This window comes from Trachemys scripta, chromosome 19 (genome assembly GCF_013100865.1).
Source record: "Trachemys scripta elegans isolate TJP31775 chromosome 19, CAS_Tse_1.0, whole genome shotgun sequence".
Taxonomy (NCBI): Eukaryota; Metazoa; Chordata; order Testudines; family Emydidae; genus Trachemys; species Trachemys scripta.
This window is the reverse complement of record NC_048316.1, coordinates 18,395,647-18,415,687: the sequence shown is the minus strand read 5'-3', so window position 1 is coordinate 18,415,687 and position 20,041 is coordinate 18,395,647. Positions and strand designations below refer to the sequence as shown.

The window sequence follows — 20,041 nt, the reverse complement described above, 5'->3', positions numbered from 1 at the left end:
CCACTCCTTTTACCTTAAACCCCATCACAGCCGCCTTGCCCCTTCTTCCCTCTTGGGAGGTGCAGCAAAGTCTAACCCTCTATTGAGACCCATCAGCTCCATGGAACTAATATGGGTTTAGCAATAAAGCTCTGCCTTGTGAAGGATCCGCAGCTGGGGACAGTCACTGCCAGGCAATGACGCTGAAGATCAGGAGATCCCCTGCACAGAGCACCGGAGAATGGAAATATTCTCCACTGTAAAGGCCTTCAAGCCTGGGACGTTCCCTCACCGCGAGCATCAGGACTCGGCCGGCCTTCTGTGAGAGCCCCAGACCCGTCCTTTCCCTGCTAGAACCCATTCGCAGAGCCGTTCCTATACCCTGCGCTCTCCACGAGCTGGGCGTGGTTCTGGCTGGTGATGGAAGATTGATGTGTGCAGTCGGCTGCTTCCATCCTTGGGGGGCAAACGGGCATTAGTGCAAGATGCAGGCCCCAATGAGTGTGTCACTTACTCTGGGACTTGGAGATTCCCCTGGGCTCTGCAGTGCAGGCACATAGCTGTGATTTACCTCTCCTCATCATGGAAATGCAGCCACTCCCCCAGTTCCTCTCTTCTGGACAGAATAGTTCAAACTCTACCCCTTTGCGGTGTCCCAGGAGTGCTCTAGGAAGGAGGGTTATCTGTAGACATGGGAACGTTTAATTAGCTAATAGAAAGAGCACCAACAAGTGGCACTTAAGGATACATAGCATTGTTCATAAGTCGGGCTTGGTAAAGTGGTATTTGTTGTGCACTGCAAATGGCTTCCTAGTTAACACTGGTGTAACCAGCGTCCCACTGCACCGATCCAACGCATCCTTCTGTGCCCAGCATTTCCCTCTCCCTGGGCCACAACCAGCCTGGAGGGTGCGTAGGAACCTCCTCCTCAGTGTAGGTGCTCACAGTCCTCCTTCCCAGGGGAGACCCCAGCTCCCTCCCCCACTTCTCACCTGCTGAGCGATGGGCCCAGAGCTGGTTGGAATATTTCTGGCAAAGCCAAAACATTGTTCAGAGGCGTGTCAGCTTTCACCAGTCCAGAGCTCTATAAGAACTTAAGAACGGCCAGGCTGGGTCAGGCAAGTGGTCCATCTCACCCAGTATCTGGTCTCTGACAGTGGCCAATGCCAGGTGCTTCAGAGGGAATGAACCGAACAGGGCAATTGTTGAGTGAGCCAACCCCTGTCGTCTAGTCCCAGCTTTGGGCAGTCAGAGGTGGCTCACTTCTGACCAGGCTATAGCCTTGTGGTTAGGGCACTGGCTTTGGACGTGGGAGACCCAGGCTTGAGTCTCTGCTCAGCCCGACTCGGCATAATCCGTGACAGAAGCTCTGCTCTGAACCAGGGTGAGTAGGCCTTTGGAGCTGGGTCTGCCACATCCCAGGCCAGCGCCCTAGTTAGTGTCCATCTGGTCAGAAGTGACCGCAGAGCCCTGGACCCAAAAAATCTTCCCAAAGCGAGACTCCGCAGCTCCAGTCAAAAGACCTGGCTTTCATTCCAGTGCAGATAGAAACGAACGTCAGAACCTTAGACGTTGCCCCAAATTGCTCCAGGTCCTTCATGTGAGCTGAAGACGCGCTGTCTGCTCGCTGCAGATTAGCCTCCTGAGTCCAGGGGGTGAGAGCCAGGAGGAGCAGGAAGAGGAGCTGAGGCAGAGAGCTCAGGGCTGGCAGCTGGGCCGGTGCTTTACTGGGGATTTGCTGGGTCAATGCCTGCTGCCTGTGTGATGACTGTCCCCAGCCCCACTCCCCCTGTGTGCCCCCTTCCCTCCTTGCTGTCTCGGCTGGATCCGCCAGCCGTGGGGAGAGGGGACAGGTCACATCTCTCAGGAGAGGGTTTTCTCCAGCCCCTGACCAGGAGCCGAGAGCCGCACAAAGCCCAGTAGCGATTCCTCAGGTTAGACTCGGACAGGCTGAGCGGGCACCTCCTCCCACTGGCCAGTGCTGCTTCCTGGATTGGTGGGCGAGGGGCTTGTGGGTCCAGACACAGGGAGGAAGGAAGGAGGCTCCCAGCAGCATTGGAGTGAGCGCTGAGCTCTCCCTGCATGCAGCCCTGTCCGGGCACCTCAGCCCCACCCTGCACCCAGCCCGGGGCTCTGCCAATGCCCCTCAGTGCTGACTGGCAGCTCCCTGCTATTCCAGTCCTGGGCTCAACACAGAGATGTGCAGCTCCGTCCACCCCTCCATCCTGACCAGTAGCCTGCCTGCTACTCCAGCTCTGGATTCCCCTTACACACCCCCAGCTCTGCCAATGCCCCTCAGTTATGACTGGCAGCCCCCGGCTCTTCCAAGCCTCACCTTGCAGGTCAGTGCGTGCACACACGTATTTGACCCTGTACCTTGGACCTGATCTCCCACCCTTCCACTGCTACTCCAGTTCTGGGCTCTGCCTGAATCCTGACTTGCTGTATCCCTGTTGTTCTCATTCGGGGTCTCTCTCCACAGCAGGGAATGAGTTGCATTGTATTGTGCTGCATTGCATATGGTGAGTTGCTGTTCTCATGCAGCTAAACAATCCTTAGTGTTAGGTGTGTGACCTTCCCATTGTCACCTTCTCTGGGGTGAGCTGTTCCTTCCCTCTCATTGCTCGGCAAGTGCAGTAGCTGACTGCAGTCTCTGGTCAGCACCAGGGGCTCTTGTCCGGAGCCAGAGCAGCCTGCTCCGTAGTGCCCACTGCTTTGTCGCCTCTTCCTGTCGTGTCGGTGACCAGCCAGTGCCGTGCCCCAGAGCACAGCCCAGGGGACGCCCGGGGGGAGGAGAGGAGAGCTTCCCAGAAGCCTTCCTCACTGCACGGCTGTGAGAGGAACAGGCTGCCCTCTGAGCAGACCATACCGTGTTAGAGCAGCCTCCTTCCTCCTGCGCACCCTGGCCAGGGCGGCAGCTGCAGGTGCCAGACACTGCCAATGGTGGCAGAGGAAAGGAGCAGGATGTCCCTGGGGGAAGGCCGGCTGGGCCTGGGGACGCATGTAGGTACAGTATATGCATGGAGAGGCCCAGCATCTTCCATGGGCGCATGGAGAAGCCAAAGAGGCAACGAGCAGCAGCTCCTAAGCATGAGCCTATATGCCAGCTGAGTTCTTGCAGGCTTTTGTGACAGGTTTTCTAGCCTGGTGACCCACTGCTTCCTCCCCCTCCCCATTCAGTTCCCCACGTTGGTGTGTCTACACTGCCCGTGCCAGTGGACGTGGGCTGCAGGGCTGTTTCATTGCAGTGTACACTGCCAGGCTCAGGCTGCAGCCCTTGCTCTAGGACCCTCCCATCTCACAGGGTCCTAGAGCTCGGGATCCAACCTGACCCTGGAAGTCTGCACTGCAATTAAAGAGCCCCGCAGCCTAAGCCCCGCAAGCCAGCCCTGCAGCCCCTGAGTCGACAGGCACGGGCCAGCCAGGGGCGTCTGGCTGCAGTGCGGACATACCCTAAGTGCACACAGCTGAGTGGAAGGCAGTGGTCAGTACAGCCCAGGCTGGGGACCGTTCGGCTGGAGGGAGCAGAAAACACAGCCAGGGGGGAGGGGCCATGTGCCAGAGCTGCCCCATTAGTAGCCCAGGTCTGCGCTTCAGGCTCTGTTCCATGGATGGGACCAGGTGTTTCCGTCCCACCCTGGGTGTCATTACCATGAAAATAAGTGGCCTGCATGTGCCAGCAGAGGTACGTCACAGGCGATTCAGTGCGACAGAGGGACAGGGCCCCTGTGGGCGAAGGCTGTCCATGCCTGTCACTCCCTGAAGCCGAGATGATGAACAATGCCAATTCAACGGGCACTTCTTTGGCACGTGATATTTGCGCTGTCCCCCTCCTCCTGGCTACTCCCACTGCACTGACCTTGTCACTGCGGCTTGTCTTGCAGGTGATAAATGCGATAGAGCAGGATTATCGGCTGCCCCCTCCCATGGACTGCCCCAACGCCTTGCACCAGCTAATGCTCGACTGCTGGCAGAAGGACCGGAACCACAGGCCCAAATTCGGGCAGATTGTCAACACGTTGGACAAAATGATCCGAAACCCCAATAGCCTGAAAGCCATGGCACCCCTCTCCTCCGGGTAGGTATTTCTTCTGCCACCCTGGAGCTTCTCGTTCAAAGGGAACTCCATCAGTGGCAGGTACCGTGTGTCCACACCAGACTGTGAAATCTCAGGCATTCAGCTGAAAGTATGCCTGGCCATTTCCATTAGCTACGGGTAGCGGTGCCTTCCGGTGATTGGAGCGGATGCGTCCTCCTCTGTAACATGTCCTGAGCCATGCGTTAAAGAAAACTGGGAGAATAGAAAGAGGTTTCCACAGGCTTCAGCTCACTGGTCAGCATTTTTAAGCTCTCTTAGAAAACCAAGGACCCAGGTTCTAGTCCAGACATTGGCCTTTGCCAAGCAATGGATCCATTACACAGCTCGAGTTCCTGGTGAGCATGTGTAGAAGATATCCTGGGGAGGAGACACGTGCAGTGTCAGGAATCCAGATACCGTTTGTGACAGCGTGCTGCCTTTTCAGCCTGTCCCAGCCCAGGTGTAAGACGAAAGGCCCTTGATAACGGGGTGGGTTTGCAAAAAGCTGAAAAGGAAAAGGGAGGATTCATTTCTTTTACAGAAATAACAGAATTTTCCAGACTCCGATTTTGTGTCATGAGGGAGCAGCTGGTATTGGGGCTGGATGTCTTGTTTGGGGAGGAGAGGGAGGTTGGCACGGAGGTCTGAGCTGGGCAAGAACCAGGAGGAAACCTGAGCTGGTTCAGTCGAGGAGCTGGAGCGTTCCAGCTACCATGTGGGACTTCTGCAGCTCCCTCACTTTCGTTTTTTCCTTCTTCCCTGTGCCCCAAGAGCCCCCAGCTCCCGCCCCTGAGAGGAAGTGCTTGGCTAGCCCTGCTCAGGGCCACGTAGCCACTTAACTTCACCAGGCTCCCTGAAGGAGCAAATAGACTTTGGCACTTCCCAGGCGGATCTGTTTGCCAGTAACAATACGGACTTCACAGGCACTTGGCCCCTTCTCAGAGCAAAACAAAGGGAGTAAGGCCTTAATGAGCTGAGGACATCTGCAGCTCTGCAACATCAGTCCTCATTAGTGATTGGCCTGGGGGGAGCTCGCTTAAACGCAGCCGCAGCCCCACAGATAGCATTACGGGCTGGCACCAGTATCCAGTCAAGTGCTGCTCTGACAAATACATCTGTGAAGAGCTAGAAAGAGGGTGCTGGAGCCACAGGATACTGTGTAGACAGGAGACGGAAGTGTGGGTAGGCAGTAGGATGTGAGTGACTTTGCAGATGTTACTGACTTGTCATTATGAATTGTTGTCCCCACAGGTCTGCTTTGTTACAACTAAAACTAGGGATCCCCTTTAGGGGTATAACAATTGTATTCATGTCTACTGCTCCTCTGAGCTGAGCTCCCCAGAGCCCTGTGCAGACATGCCTCTCGACACCCTCCCTCCCCCCAGGAGTTCAGTACTATTGTCCCCATTTCACAGATAGGAAAATTGAGAAAGAGAAGGGAAGCAATATACCCACGACCACATAGTAAATCAGTGGTAGAACTGGGGCTAGCACCCAGATCCCCATCATATGCTTAGATTAATAGAGTCATTGATTTCAAGGCCCGAAGAGACCCCTGTGATCATAGAATCATAGAATATCAGGGTTGGAAGGGACCTCAGGAGGTCATCTAGTCCAACCCCCTGCTCAAAGCAGGACCAATCCCCAACTAAATCATCCCAGCCAGGGCTTTGTCAAGCCAGGCCTTAAAAACCTCTAAGGCAGGAGAATCCACCACCTCCCTAGGTAACGCATTCCAGTGCTTCACCACCCTCCTAGTGAAAAAGTTTTTCCTAATATCCAACCTAGACCTCCCCCACTGCAACTTGAGACCATTGCTCCTTGTTCTGTCATCTTCTCTGACCCTCTGTATAACACAGATCATAGGTCATTGCCAAAATAATTCCTAAAGCACATTGTGTAGACAGAAATCCAGTTTTGATTTTAAAAGGGTCAGTGATGAAGAATTCACCATAACCCTTGGTAAATTGTTCCAGTGGGGGTTAATTACTCTCACTGTTACACCTTATGTCCAGTCTGAATTGTTCTAGCTTCAACTTCCAGCCATTATGTTCCATCATGTTATATCTTTCTCTGCTAGATTAAAGAGGCCATTGCTAAATATTTGTTCCCTATGATCAATCTAGATTTGAGCTGCTAAGTGGGAGGGAAGGGTAACATTTTATCCAGCCCCGCAAACTCACTCTGTACTGTTGGTCCACACCTGGGTAAAGTCATCTACACGGGGACAGACGGTGAATGGACTTGCTGCAGGTGCATTCCAGGGTTTGCCCCATCTTCCACAGCCAGCCAAGGGTAAAGAAAGCCCCTCACAGGCTGCCACTAACTTCTGCTCATTTTCTGTCTCTCTTTTTCAGGATTAACCTCCCTTTACTGGACCGCACAATCCCCGATTACACCAGTTTCAACACAGTGGATGAATGGCTGGATGCCATCAAGATGGGCCAGTACAAGGAGAGCTTTGCCAGTACTGGCTTTGCCACCTTTGACGTGGTGTCACAGATGACCATGGAGTAAGTGCCAAGAGCAGTAGTCACAAAACCGAAGCAAAGACCTCAGGGATCTTGCAACAATTGGCCATTATCAGATTTAAGGTTTCTGAGCTTTATATTAATCTTATCGTTAGGTAATATGAATAATTTTGTGCCAGAAAAAGAAAAGAATCCCCCCATTCATTTCTAATCTTTTCCAGTCCCGCTTTTCCTCTTTAATCCATGGGCTGAGTATCTGTCTACTAGATATTTCTACACCATTCATCTCCATGCTATCCGATTGGTTTTCTCCCTCCTTTGAAGATGCAGTTCTGCATGAGGTTCTCCAAGCCCCGTAACTAGCCCAACAATGTCAAGGGGGAACAGTAAAGATTACAGGTGGGCACCAGGCAGTTCCCCTGCCACTGGAGGGCACTTTGGGATGCCATGACCCCAGTGGCTCCATTGCTGACAAGCACTTGCATATTGCATACAAGTCGCTGCCTGAAAAAGGACTCTGAGAGCCAGGATGGTTTCCCGTTCGTTCCAAATAACCCTGCACACATTTGAAACAAGGGTATGCTCCTCACCCCCATCCAACAGTCACAAAAATGTAGCAGGCTCTCCAGGGACGAGCAGGCTGCTGAAATGCCAGCTCCAGTGGGTTGCGGGCTGCTGGAATCCCTTAGGGCCTCGATGCGTCTATTAAAAGATTTGTGGCTAGGTGCATCGAACTTTGGAGGCCCTGCTGGAGACAGTGGAATGAATGACCCATGCGGGAAAGCCGTCTGGAAGCACGGGAATGCTTTGTTTTCTTATGGGTCTGGGGCAGGGCAGCCTGCAGGTGAACTCAGTCGAAACCAGCCAAACTGACCTTTTCTGTTTGGGGTTTTTTTGTTTTGTTCTTTGCCTGGAAATAGCCATAGGACCGTTCCGAATGTGTCCATGTCTCCACAGCAGCTCCACGGGCTGCTAGAGATGGCTTATGAAGCCTCCAGGCGGAGCTTAGAAACGACAGTAAAGGTGCCCTAGGACAATCGGAGCAGCAGAAGGAGGGCGAGAGGGAGGCTCTGGGGAGGGGAGGAGCTCTGGTCCACAAGCCAGGGAACACAATGTCAGCACTATGACCCCAAAGCTCTGCCAAACAGGTGACTGGTGTTTGCAGCGTGTCCAGTAAAAACAGACCCAAACTCAGCCTTCTCCACATCTCTGGGCAGGGAAGCTGCAGGTGACCGTATATACAGAGCCGGTCGCTGATGCAGTGAATTTGAAACGTTTCATGGGGATGGTTCAGTTTTGCCAAAGTTCTGACTTTGCCCAGGCAGGTTTTGAAACCTGCAGAGTTACCCCCCAGGTTCGCCTCCTGGGTCCTCAGCAGCTTCCAGATTCCAGGAAAGCCTGGCACACCCACTGCATCCTAGCCGGGGCCCCAGGGTCCAGGGCTCTAGAGCAGCCCATGCGGCAAGCGTGGCTCCATCCCCTTTGGGGGAGAATTTCAAAATGTTGGAGTTTGGTGTGTAATCAGAATGAAACCACAGGTTGAAATATCAAAATGTGCTGTGAGAGGGACACCCTGTCTCTCCCTATGAACACGGCAGGAAATGAGATTGCTCATCAACACGTCAGCTGGAAAGCAGAGGTGGGAGCGGACAGTTCCCTGAGCAAGTCTACCCACCCCACAGATTCCAGCAGGAGAGCAAAGACTGGGGGGGCTGGGAGCTGAGGGTTTTAGAGAGGCCTGTTTTGGGTCTTGTGGTGCAATAAAAGGGGCTGGGAGTCTGAGCATCAGTATCTGTCTGTGCAGGAAGGGAGGGAAGGTCCTTGCGGAGCCCACCACCCGGAAGCCAGATTTCCTTCTGGAGGTTAGCACAGAGGATGCTGTCTGAGAGTCTGGGGAATACCAGGGCTGCTGGGGCCTTGGGGTCTCACACATAGGGCTGTCTCAGAAGGCACAGAGCTGCTTTAACGTGGAGCAGCCTGCTCCGTTCTCTGCTATTGGCACATGACTCTCCTGCCCCCCTCACCCTTGGCTTGTGACTGGAGGTAGAAAAGGGCCAATGCAAGCAGACCTCCATGGCTCCTGTGCTGGAGGAGTTGTCCTGCAGTCGCTTGTCACTCGTGTTGGGCCCCTACGTGTCCAGGCGGTGGTGTGACAACAGTCAAATGGAGAGCGTCTGATTGACAGCGGTAATACGTCCTTCGTAGTGCCAGCCCCCTGTGTCACTGGGACTTGTGTAGGGCCTAGGGCATCGAAGTCACAAGCACGACTTTTTCTGATAAAACCAGTCCGCTAATAGCCAATGGTTCAGGCTGTGGAAATCCTGGCCAGGAGAAATAGACAGGATTAGCCGGGGGACAGGAGCCTCCTTGCCCGACTCGGGATGCAGCAGCTTGGCAGTGACCCCAGGTGGTTGTGTGAAATGAGTTGCCGGCCCCAATCCTAGTGGGAAGGTCCTGGGTGCCCACACACAAGATCTCCACCGCTGGCACTAATTGGCCATCCTTGTTGGCACGCTCCTTAGAGAAGCGAACGAGCAAAAGACCAGCTTGGGATGGAGCTGAGGTACAGTAATAGGGGAAGCACGGGCAGCTTCCGTCGGATTCATGCACAGTATGGCATGGGACCCATAAGGATACCCGGACGATAATAACAATGAATAATAATGTAATGCTTTCCATACAGAGACCTCAAAGTGCCGTGCAAAGAAAGGTCGGTGTTATGATCCCCATGTTATGGATGTGAAAACTGAAGGACAGAAATGTGATGAGAGAGAGGACATAAGAACGGCCAGGCTGGCCCAGACCAAGGGTCCATCTAGCCCAGTGTCCTGTCTTCCGACAGTGGCCAATGCCAGGTGCCCCCGAGGGAATGAACAGAACAGGGAATCATCAAGTGATCCATCCCGTCGCCCATTCCCAGCTTCTGGCAAACAGAGGCTAGGGACACCCAGAGCATGGGGTTACATCCCCAGCCATCTTGGCTAATAGCCATTGCTGGACCTATCCTCCAGGGCTGTCAGTCCTCCACCTTTCATCAGCAACAAATTCACGTCCTTTGTTGCGGTTCAATGATTTGCAGAGTTCTGAACATGGGAATGAGCTGTTAGTCGTCAGTTCTGAATATATTGTGTGGCATAAACCATCCTGGGCATAGTGCAGATATCTAAGAGGAAGTGCAGAGGCTAGGAGAAGTAGACTTAGAAACAGACAAAGACCTGGGGCCCTGAGGGAGAGACCAAATCCAGTTTAAGGTGTGAATAGTTTAATAGAAGCAACCCTAAGACTCCCAGCTTCCTCAAGAAAGCGCTGCAGATGCATGTTCAGCGTATGGGTTTGTTCTGTGTCTGAACAGGGTTCCTTACTGGCCTTTCTTGTGTGTTTGTTTTTATTCCAAAGGGACATTCTGCGAGTCGGGGTCACTTTAGCAGGCCATCAGAAGAAAATTCTGAACAGTATCCAGGTGATGCGAGCACAGATGAATCAGATCCAATCTGTGGAGGTTTGATGTTCACACGTCCTCACACTCCTCTTCCTCAAGGCCCTTCTCCCCTTTGCCCCCGTACGTCCGAGCTCCAGTTCTTGAGTGTTCTGCATTCACCAGAGACAGGCAGCTGCTCTAAGGATCGTGGCAACAGGAAGCAACATCCTGACAACAAAAAGTTGCCAAGAGCTTCTAGAATTTAAGCAATGGAAAAAAGGGAACAAGGAAGACAAATATTTTGGGAAAACTATGAAATATTTTTTAAAAATAAGAATAATAAAGCATTTTCAAAAAGGGCTCTGAGATCCACAGGAGTCTCCAAAGGGAGATAAAAGAGCAGATCCTTTCATTTCCTTCTTGCACAAGGCTGCTTCAGCAGGCCTCAGACACCTCTGGAGCAAAGAGACTTTGTCAAGGAGATGAAAGCCAAGTGAAGCCACGGGAAGCGCTCCTCCTTTTCTCCCTTGGGATGGTGACTCTGGGGACATCCTGCAGCCAGCAGTCGTCCCCGAAAGCCCCCAGCTGGCGAATCACAGGGGGAGGAGAGAGCTGAGAAGTTCTTGCCGTGTAATGGACCAAGCGCATCTGTAAAGTGGCAAACTTTTGCAAACCTGAAGATTTTTGTAAAATAAACAAACTGAGACGAGAAGAGTCTTTTTTCCTGCAGATGAGAAGGAACCTTGAACCCATTGGGAGTGGGGGATGGGGAAACCAATCCTTTTTAGAGCTCTTATTTTCTCTTGCCATGGAACGGTTTAGTGAGTGACGCATTTTCCAGGGGTCTGCCCATCCAGCCCTCCAATGGCATCATTGTCTCATACATATCATATGCACAAGACTTTTAGTGATCGCCTCACTAGTTGCCAATGACCTTTTCTCAGAAGACTTCCCAAGTACAGTATGTAGTAGTTTTTGATTACAAATGCTGACGTGTCCATTTATTTTTCTGTTGTCGTTGTTTGGAGATTTGTCCTTTGACTTTGTTTGTTTACAACAATTTGTGGCTTGGGGGATGGATTTTGTTTTTTGGTTGGTTGGTTGGGTTTTTTTATGAAAAGGAACTGACATTTCCAGGCTTCGGATCTCTCAAGAACTTGAACCTTCTCCCTGTGGAAGGAGAATTGCAGCTTACCGACTAGACAATACGCCAAGGGCAAGAGTTTTTATATTCACGTTTCCTCCTCTTTGCTCGTTTGTTATTTTGTAATTTCCATTGCCTCACAGCTGTTTATAACTGCCGTGTGTCCGGCTGAAATAACCACCTGCCCAGCTGGGGCTGCTGCTGCAGGGCGAGGCAGGGTTACGGAGGTTTTGTGGATGGGGAAAGAGGGGTCATTTCACAGGTCATGATCAGAGCCCTTTGGAGACGCAGGACTGTTTAGAGCCCTACCAGCTGTGACAAAAGAAGATGTGGTGCATGCAGCAGAGAGAGGGAGGGGGGATGCACTACGGGCAGCAGCCAGTATCCTGCGTAAGGTTTCTCAGAGTAGGGACGCTGTCCCAGGCCAGGGTGTAAATCATTCACTGTGATACCTAACGCCATACACTCAGATGCTCACCCCCTGCCTCAGGAGGTGCTTGATGTGCCAAAGGTTTCGTTCTCAGCTGCCACATCTAGGGGAGGCCGAAACAGCAAACGCTGGCTGGCCAAGGGCGCCACAGCAGGCAGGTCCCTCTCCAGGCCAAACCAGGCAGTCAGGGGGGTTATAAAGAACTGACGTAAAGGCTTTAGTTACAGAACAATCCCCGGTACTTGGACATACCACTGGACAAATCGGAGGGCAGGGCAAGAGAGCAAACGCTTGGATTTGCTCTTGTAGCTTTCATCACCCTGTGTCCTTCTGGGCATGTGCGGTGTCACTCGGCGTTCCTCGGGCTGCGTCATTCGAACAGGAACACCTTTGCTTGGCAGTGGCACAGGGCCTTGAAGACGTGTTCGCAGGGAGCTGCTCTTGGTTATTTTCCAGTGGCTAACGCCAAAAGGGCAAAGCATGTGCTGTGGATAGAACCCTATGTGCGGCGTACCCTCCTGGGCCACGCAAGCTTACACCGGAGTCTTTATAAAATATGTCAAGCCCTGTACAAAATACTTAACGTTTTCCCCTTAAGATTTGACCGGGAGACAAAACATGGCTGAGAGACAGGTCGCGGTGAGCTTTGGGGCACCCCTCTGCTTAGCTCTGTTCTCTCTGGTGTGTTTGGTGCACAGCTACCGCAGCGGGAGCCTGAAATGCCAAGTCTGCCTCTCAAGGGTCCGTTCGTCTGAAATGTGTCTAGATACTGGGCCTGGTTTTTACATGGCCTGACGGCCAAACAGTCACTGGAATTCTGGGGACCTCTGTAACTGGGCCGTGCTGTGGCCTGGGGTCCATAGTTCTCAGTGGCCTCAGTGTCCATTCAGAGCAAGCACTCTGAAATGAATGGCACTGCTCCAGATTTCACTGGGAGCAGAATTTGGCCCAGTCTCTGATGATTGGGGTGAGAAACGCCAGGCGTTCTGTAGGCTCCTGGGGGTCCGGGGGTGTCAGCTGGCCGCACTGCGTTCTGATGCACAGTCAAGTCAGTCTTTATGTGTGTATTCCACTGCGGTGTGTGTAAACTGGCCCTGTGTTTGACAAGCACCGTACCTGATAACGGTGTGGTCTAGCTGTACAGGATTGGCACACAAGAGACAGTGGTGTCAGCTGGAGCATTCCTAGTGTTTGCCGGGGGCGTACTGGGAAAATGGAGGCCTCCCTACACAGTCTATAATAGATGGGTGAGCAGAGCAGCAGAGAGAAATGCTTTCATGCTGCATCTCTCTCTTCCACTGCAAGTGCTACATTTTAACACGGGAGAGCTCCTCAGTGTCGCCCAAGGGTATCGGACGAGGCTGCTCAGTGCCAGCCCCGGGGGACGGGCGCACAGGGCTGTACTGCGTCGTATAGCCATAGCCAACCAGATGCTTTGTGCACAAGGAAAGCTTTTGAGTGCGAGGAGAGCTGCCTTTGTAGAAAACCCACCAGCAAATTCCAGTGGGGCAACCATCTGGAATGATCACATGATGCGCTTGCATGGTCTTTCCCAGACAATGCTTGACTGTTCTGTGCCACCCATTACATGCTTCCATGAACTCAGTAGGAGTGGTGGCCAAGCTGCAGCCCTCAGAGTCGGTGACCTTCGGACAGGGCTCTGGGAAGAACTTATGATCGTGTCCACTGGACAATGTTCTATCTTGATGCACTAAACCTGCTCTTCGCCAGCCAACTGGCGTTATACGCATCTAACTGCCTGACCCCACCCACTGTGAAAGAAGGGATTGTACAGAGCAGTGGATGCCGTAGTTGGCATGGCTGTGGCAGCCAAAGGTGCATCTTCATATCTTCCCCAGACCAAAAATCACACGTCGTCAATCCAAGAAGAGCATGTTTTCTAGTCTGTTAACACCAGGCGTCACTGTGACAGCTTACCTGGGACTCGCGGAGAATGAGACAGAAATGGAAAGAACTAATAATGCACCACTTCTCTCTGCAGCTCTCCAGCTCTTCCTGAGGACGTGAGGAGCCACTGTCCAATGTTCCTCACCCTCCCTTTGCCTGGTAATGCTTCTGGAGTTAGGGTCTGCTCCTAGGAAAGCAGAGAGCCACCGGGGTGATTTCAAAACAATTGCATTTCATGGGTGTAAAACATACTCTTATGAAACATGCTTCTAGTGGCAAAAATCAGCTTCATACAGAGAGCAGGTAACAAGTGAAAAAGTAATGTGGACACTGTGACACAATGTGGGGGTCTGTGTGTGTGTGTGTGTGTGTGTGTGTGTGTCTTTTAGCAATTTCATCTTGCTGAGTTTGTCAGTCAGCTTGTTGGAATTTTGGCTGTTCCCCTCCAGCCGTCCAGCCCAGCTTCCAGATCTAGGGTTTTCTTCCTCCAGCTTTTTACAGTCCATCTTCCGGCTGCTGGAGCCCACCTTGCATCAGTAATGATGGTGTCTGGCAGGAGAACTTAAGTTGGAATTCCAAAGTTATGTTGAAAATAGCAATAAAAAAAGTCAAGCAATGACCCACCTGTGGTGTAGATACCACGACTGAGCAGCAAGGACCAGAAAGAGTAGGATGGAGGGTGCCGGTGGCAGCGTACCAGAATCCCAAGGGTGTCATATTTAACAAGTAACTCATAGCTTTCACCTCCAGCCCTGTAAGTCGAATTAATGGCCAAGAGCTACTTTGGAGTAAAAGAAAAATAAACTCGGAAGCACTTTCTTTATAGCTCTGCCATGAACACTTGCTTCCTCTCTGCCGCAGTGGAGGATGGAGATATAGGGGCCGTTGGGGTTCGCCATTCAGGGATTCATCTTTTTGTCTCATGTCTCAAAGATAAGAAACTGTGGGTCTCAATTGCTGTCAATAGTCCAAACACCATTGAAATCAAAGGGGTTGTGCCAACTTACGCCAGCTGGGGAGCTGCTCAATTAGGTTATGTATTCTGAGCACTCCCCCACAAGTAGTGACCAGTAACTTCCAGTACTAGTGCAGCCTGCGTGGGGCACCCCCAGGAGCTGGGTGCCTGTTGCTCACAACAGCATTCATTCATTGCATAGTGGTGTGGAAGCAGAGAGAGAACTGTCATGCATTGCATCCCCTTCCTGTCAGTTCTTTCTCTGCTTCCACAGTGGTAGCAGCTAATTGTCGTAGTGCACAAGTCAAAGGGCTTGTTCCCGCTCTCCCTTACACTTGTACACTAGGGTAGTCCTGGTGGCTTCACTGGACTAGCTCAGATTCACACCAGCATAAGCAAGAGGAGAACCATTTGCAGTAGAGCATGTAACGTAATCACCAGTGCAAGGCAAAGAGGAAAGCAGTGATCACCTTGTCACTTACACAGTCATTGCATGGGAAACTATTGTAGAAGATCACAGTCTAGCTGAGATGGCAGGAGTCACCCGCGAGGCCGGACCCATCTAGAGTGTAAAACAGAGCCGGGGAAGAGGGAGGAAATCACCAGTACAGGGTTGTTCCAAAGGTGAGGCATTTTTACAGCTAAAGGGAAGGGGCTGTTTTATCGATGTTTGGTCCTAAATGTGGCAGGAACGCATCCACCCATATTGCAGTCCATCTCTTGGGTCTGGGCTGCTCTGCCAGCAACAATGGATCACGTCTGCTGTGAGGTTACCTTCATAATCATCTCCCCAGCAACCAGCAGGTGCTGCGGCGCGAAAGTTGCTGCTGACTTGGGGGAGTGGGGTGAATGATGATGATGCAAGATTCTTTCTCACACTGTTGTCCTTAGTAACAAATAATGCGGGGAGAGAACTACAGGAAACCACCAGGGCAGGGTGACAAGCGATTTGGAATATTTCCTAGGTCGTCTCTGGGGAGTGGAGGGATGAAAGATGGTCAAGGAGGCAAAGCCTGTCCTTCACCCATCACACAGTATCGCCACTGCCTGAGAGACGGTCAAAGCGCAGCCCCTGGCGTGGGTTGGTGGCATGAGCCCATGTTTGCCTCTGTCCTGTTGTAACCTGCAGCTCCGGGCATGGAAATGCAAAGCGAGGCCTTGGCGGGATTCCTGAGTGAAGCAAGAGGTGGCACGGTCAGTCTGTGTGTGGCCTCCCTGGGGCTGGTCTGAGCCAGGGGCCAAGCCCAGAGGGGTGAGGAGAGGGGTTGTATTATCATTGTGTCTCTGATTGCTGCACACAAATATTTTCCTTTGGAATAGCTCTGGGTGTGCTTGTGCAGAGACCCCATGCGGGGGAGCATTAGAGAGCCCACAAACAACGTCCCGCGAGCTCCACGTAGCGAACCAGCTGCAGGCAGCGCCCCCGTCTGGCTGGTTCACGCAGGAAATGCTGCGCTGTCCTGCAGGACATGATGGACTCAGTGTGCCTCAGGCTCACCCTGCCAGCCGGGGAGATTTGAAGGCTCCAGGCCTGGATGCTGGGTGGTGGTGAGTGCTGGGGTGGAACTGTGAGCTCTGATCTACCCCTGCCCCCAGAGCAATCCGGACCTGGGTTTGCCGACTGCTCGGAACAAAGTTCCTGGTTACCTGGGAACAAATCATCCCTTCGTGTTGTGGGGGAGGAGCCAGTGGGATTGGGAAGGAGGAGTTAGGGGACTCCTCGTAGGGGGTCACTTCTCCCAGATCCCATCTGCAGCATCCTGCAAGGTGCTGTGCGATAGAGCAGGGAATTGGTGCTGCATACCTCCTACTCCTCCAGGGTGAAGGCTGGTGGCGTTACATCCCCAGGCACTTTCCTGCATTTCCTTTTAGCTTTGACTGGTCCTGCTGCTGGGCAGAGTCTGAACTCCCCGTCCCCATCTGCCCCTGTCATCACTCCAGCCAGCCCAGCGCCTGAGGTGCTACAGAGCTGGGTGAGGAGCCCTCCTTCAGTCATGCTGCAAAGCCCTTTGAGGTCCTGCTGGGCCTGGCGCTGGGAGCCGTGGGTGGGAACAAACCTCGAGCTTTAAACTGTGTTGCCAGCTCATGAGTTCATTGCGAGTCTCACAATATCTGGGTTTTTTTTTTAAAGCCCCAGCTTCTGGAGTGCTGGGATTATGAGAGAATCTGGGCTTTCCTAACAACAAAACCAAAAACAAAGGTGCAATTCCTAGCTCTTATCTGTGGAGAAGCATTGTGACAGGTCACCCTAAAGCCATGGAGAGAGACCCCAAAAAGCTGTGAAAGGGGACCTCAAAGGCGCCCTGCTAGCAGGCAGACACAGACCCAGCACTGAGCATTTATTCTAATCTCAGGATTGCCTAGGGCCCATCTCATGAACTTTGACCACTTGGGACTGGCAATGCTACACCAGCAACTGGGACAGGTGAGCTCCATCTGGGACCATAGTGCCCAAGGGATTTGGGCAGGGAGGGTGGGGCACCCCCAGGGAGCAGGTAGCCCGGGGCCCCCAAGCAGGCATAAAGTGGGTCTGGTAGGAAAGGGGTTTTTATTTTATGTTTTTAAGGAAATAATTTCTAAGGGATGAAGGCCAGTCTGAGTGTGGGGGGGGCTCCCGGTCAGGGAAGGGGCGAGCAATTCAGAGTGGCACCCTCCACCCCCAGCCATTCAGACGTGTCCAGTAGAACTATGCCAGGGGCTGCTGTGCTCTCCTAGGCTGGGTAAAGCCGGACAACAACATTCAATTAAACTTTTTTCCATTGAATAATCGAATGCTCCAAGGAAACGTATTGAAATGTTGTTGGGAAGGTTTCTCGGCTCCAGGGTGTAGCTGGAACTGAAAGCGAGTGAGAGACCTACCCCAGAGCAGCCAGTGCCCCTCATCTAGCAGCCGGGAGAATCAGGCAGAACTGGGGTTTGAAAACAGCTGTTCCACAGCCCAATCAAGTCCCCAACTGCCATTTTAGAAGGGGCTTATCTACAGTCAGAATTGGAATGAAACCAACATTCGAACCCTCAAAATGTCTTGCAAAGCGGAGTGGTTTTCTGGCCAGGCCAGTGTCTGAGGCTAAACATGAGTCTGGCTTCTCTGGGGCTGATCCTCTGGCACTGAGCTCACTGCAGCTCTGGAACCAGCTCCAAACTTCTCTCTGCCTTGGTCCATTTCTCTTTGTGGCCTCTCCTCCCTTTCTAGAGCTACCACAGAGCACACTGGTGTTGATGCACACAGCTAGGAAAGCAGATGGAAGAGTGAAGCCAGGTTGCTTTACCCCGAACCATAGTAGCGTCCATGCTCCAGCTCCCTGCGCTGCCCATTGTCTCTGGGAGCAAGTTGCCCTGGAGGACGGGTCTGCAAGGAAGCCCAAAGGGGTGTCGGGATAGCAGGGCTGATGCAGCTTATTATTATTTTAAATATTATGCACCTGTGGGCCCTCCCCAGCCAGTGCTATCCCAGCCAACTTGCAAACAGTGACCCGTGTTCTCGGGGGGGGGGGGGTTCTTGAGCACTCCCAGCTCTGTAACGTGGGCTCCTCCTGCGTGACCACAGCACAGTTAAGCCCCCTTGCTTCCCCACCACTCAGTCAGGAGCAGTGTGCGGGGAGCAAACGTGCAGCAGGACTTGGTTAGTCCCAGCGTGAAGGAGATCTGCAATTCCAACCCTGGGGTCAGGCCCTGCATGCTCTTTACTGTGGGATTGGTCAGTGGAAAGGGCAACTTGCAGGTCGAGCAAAGAAGCACAATCTGAGTGTATTTTCTGGAAGTGATGCAATCAGTTCCCTGAGCCCAGGAGAGTAGGGTGAAGTGAGAGTGATTTAGTAGTTAAACCTAGGATAGGTGTTAGGTACCCTGGGTCTTGTCTCGGCTCTGTGACCTCGTGCAAGTCATTTCTCCTCCCTGTGCCTCAAGAGTGCATTGAGCGTAGTTAATTAATAATGTTCTTCGCCATCCTCCATTAGATGCTTTAGAAAGGCAGAATATTGTACTAAGAGCCTTGACTTGCTTTGTAGCAACCGTCTTCTAGACATGAGCACCTTACTTGGAGCAGCCACAATTCCTGCTGACGCCGATGAGAGCTGGGTTTCAATGCGCCTCTCAGGGTGAGGCCGTCAGACTTGTCTTGAATGGTCCCCAGCCAGTATTGTGGGCTCCAGAGGGCGTCATTGTTCTCTGGGGTACAGGTGAGGAGCTCAGTGAAGGTGAGCAATAATTATGAACCTCAAGACCTCGGTGTAACGTAGATGAGGCTGGGTTGGGCGACTCAACGTCCTTTTCTACAGCACTAGACCCAGTCTCATGTCTCAGTACGCGTCTGAGAAACCGCAGAGAGCAAACGTTGCTCTCCATTTACCAGAAAGGCAGCTATTGCAACCAATATCACTCCAGCAGGATCTGCTGCTGGACTTCTGCACCCAGAGCCAGGGTCAGCAATGCAGAGGGGAAACGACCCGCCCTCATATAAAGAAATCCTTCAATGCACATCTAGATAACACCGTAGGGAGGCGAAGAGCCACTCAGTAGTTGAAAGGATGGCTGAGTGTAATAGCAATGCCTCTGCTTGCCTGTTAGCATCTACCTTCAGGAGATGCTTCAGTATGGTCCATACTATGCGGGAGACTTTCCCTTTCAAAGAGGTGCTGAGTAGCTCTAACCCGGGATATGTTTGAAAGGCTTACGAAGAGGTGCTGACATTAGTCCGGAATAAGGTGTTTGTGGCTGAAAGTCCCGTTTTGCTGTGTTCCTAGTTCATCTGTTGGCTCACAAGGTGGTTAATAGTCTTCGTTTCATCACAGACCCTCATGGCTCGGTGTGTGAAGCCCGCATTGGGAGGGAAAGGGACCCTTTGCCCAAGACAAGTAACTAATCAGTGTTCCATCTGCTCATTAGCCACCCAACATTTGCCTCATGGATTGACCTGGTTATCTGGTGGGCCCAAGGAGGGTCCCAATCCTGATTACCTGCTCTGTCTTGCCCTGTACATTGGCTGTGGCCCTGTGGACAATGTAATGCTTTTCATGACAGTATTTGTATTTTTTTAAACGTGAATGGGGAGATAGCGTGCAGGTCCTTGTAACGCAGGGGTGTGTGTCTTCCATTCCGACCAGGGCTTCCCCTGGCGCCGTCAAACATCTTTGGATGTTACTCAGATAAAATAAAATAAATCGGATGTATTTATAAACGAAACAGAAACCTGCTGCTCCAATGCCTTTGTAGGAGTATTTTTAACAAAACATTTTTTCAAAATAAATGTGAATTGTAACGTTTGAAGCATTTGCTTGTGGTTTTCCTTCCTTGCTGCCTCTTCCAACTTTTCCCTCCTCAGCAATATTGCTGCAGTGGAAACGCTGCACTAGAGAAACACAAAAGGTATCGGTCCGTTAGAGGGACACAGACGGAAGGACTGCACATGACCTGCCTGGGAAATATGATCGACTGATAGACAGATAGATAGATTAGATTAAAATTAGCAGCACCACGCCCTCTGCTAAGTGTAAAGTGATGACGTAAGCTGTTAATTTGACAAATTCTACTATTTTCTCTGCAACTTTTCCACAAACAGACTTTGATTTTCACAAATTTGTTTGTTACACTGGAATGGGCCACAAACCCTTTTGAGAGTTTGAGTCGATGGATTGTTTGTAAACTGGTGAGCTGACAGCT

General features: G+C 52.1%; 1 protein-coding gene across 4 annotated transcripts in view; it reads left to right on the top strand.

Moving 5' to 3' along the window:
• Positions 1-19,645, top strand: part of EPHB2 (EPH receptor B2) — a 157,891-nt gene extending 138,246 nt beyond the window's left edge. For all 4 annotated transcript variants that reach the window (XM_034753261.1, XM_034753260.1, XM_034753259.1 and 1 more), the window contains exons 13-15: positions 3,864-4,057; positions 6,415-6,570; positions 9,925-19,645. In XM_034753261.1, the coding sequence (XP_034609152.1) occupies positions 3,864-4,057; positions 6,415-6,570; positions 9,925-10,033 (459 nt within the window). In that variant the 3' untranslated portion in view covers positions 10,034-19,645. The remainder of the gene's footprint in view (positions 1-3,863; positions 4,058-6,414; positions 6,571-9,924) is intronic.
• The last annotated feature ends 396 nt before the right edge of the window (positions 19,646-20,041 follow it).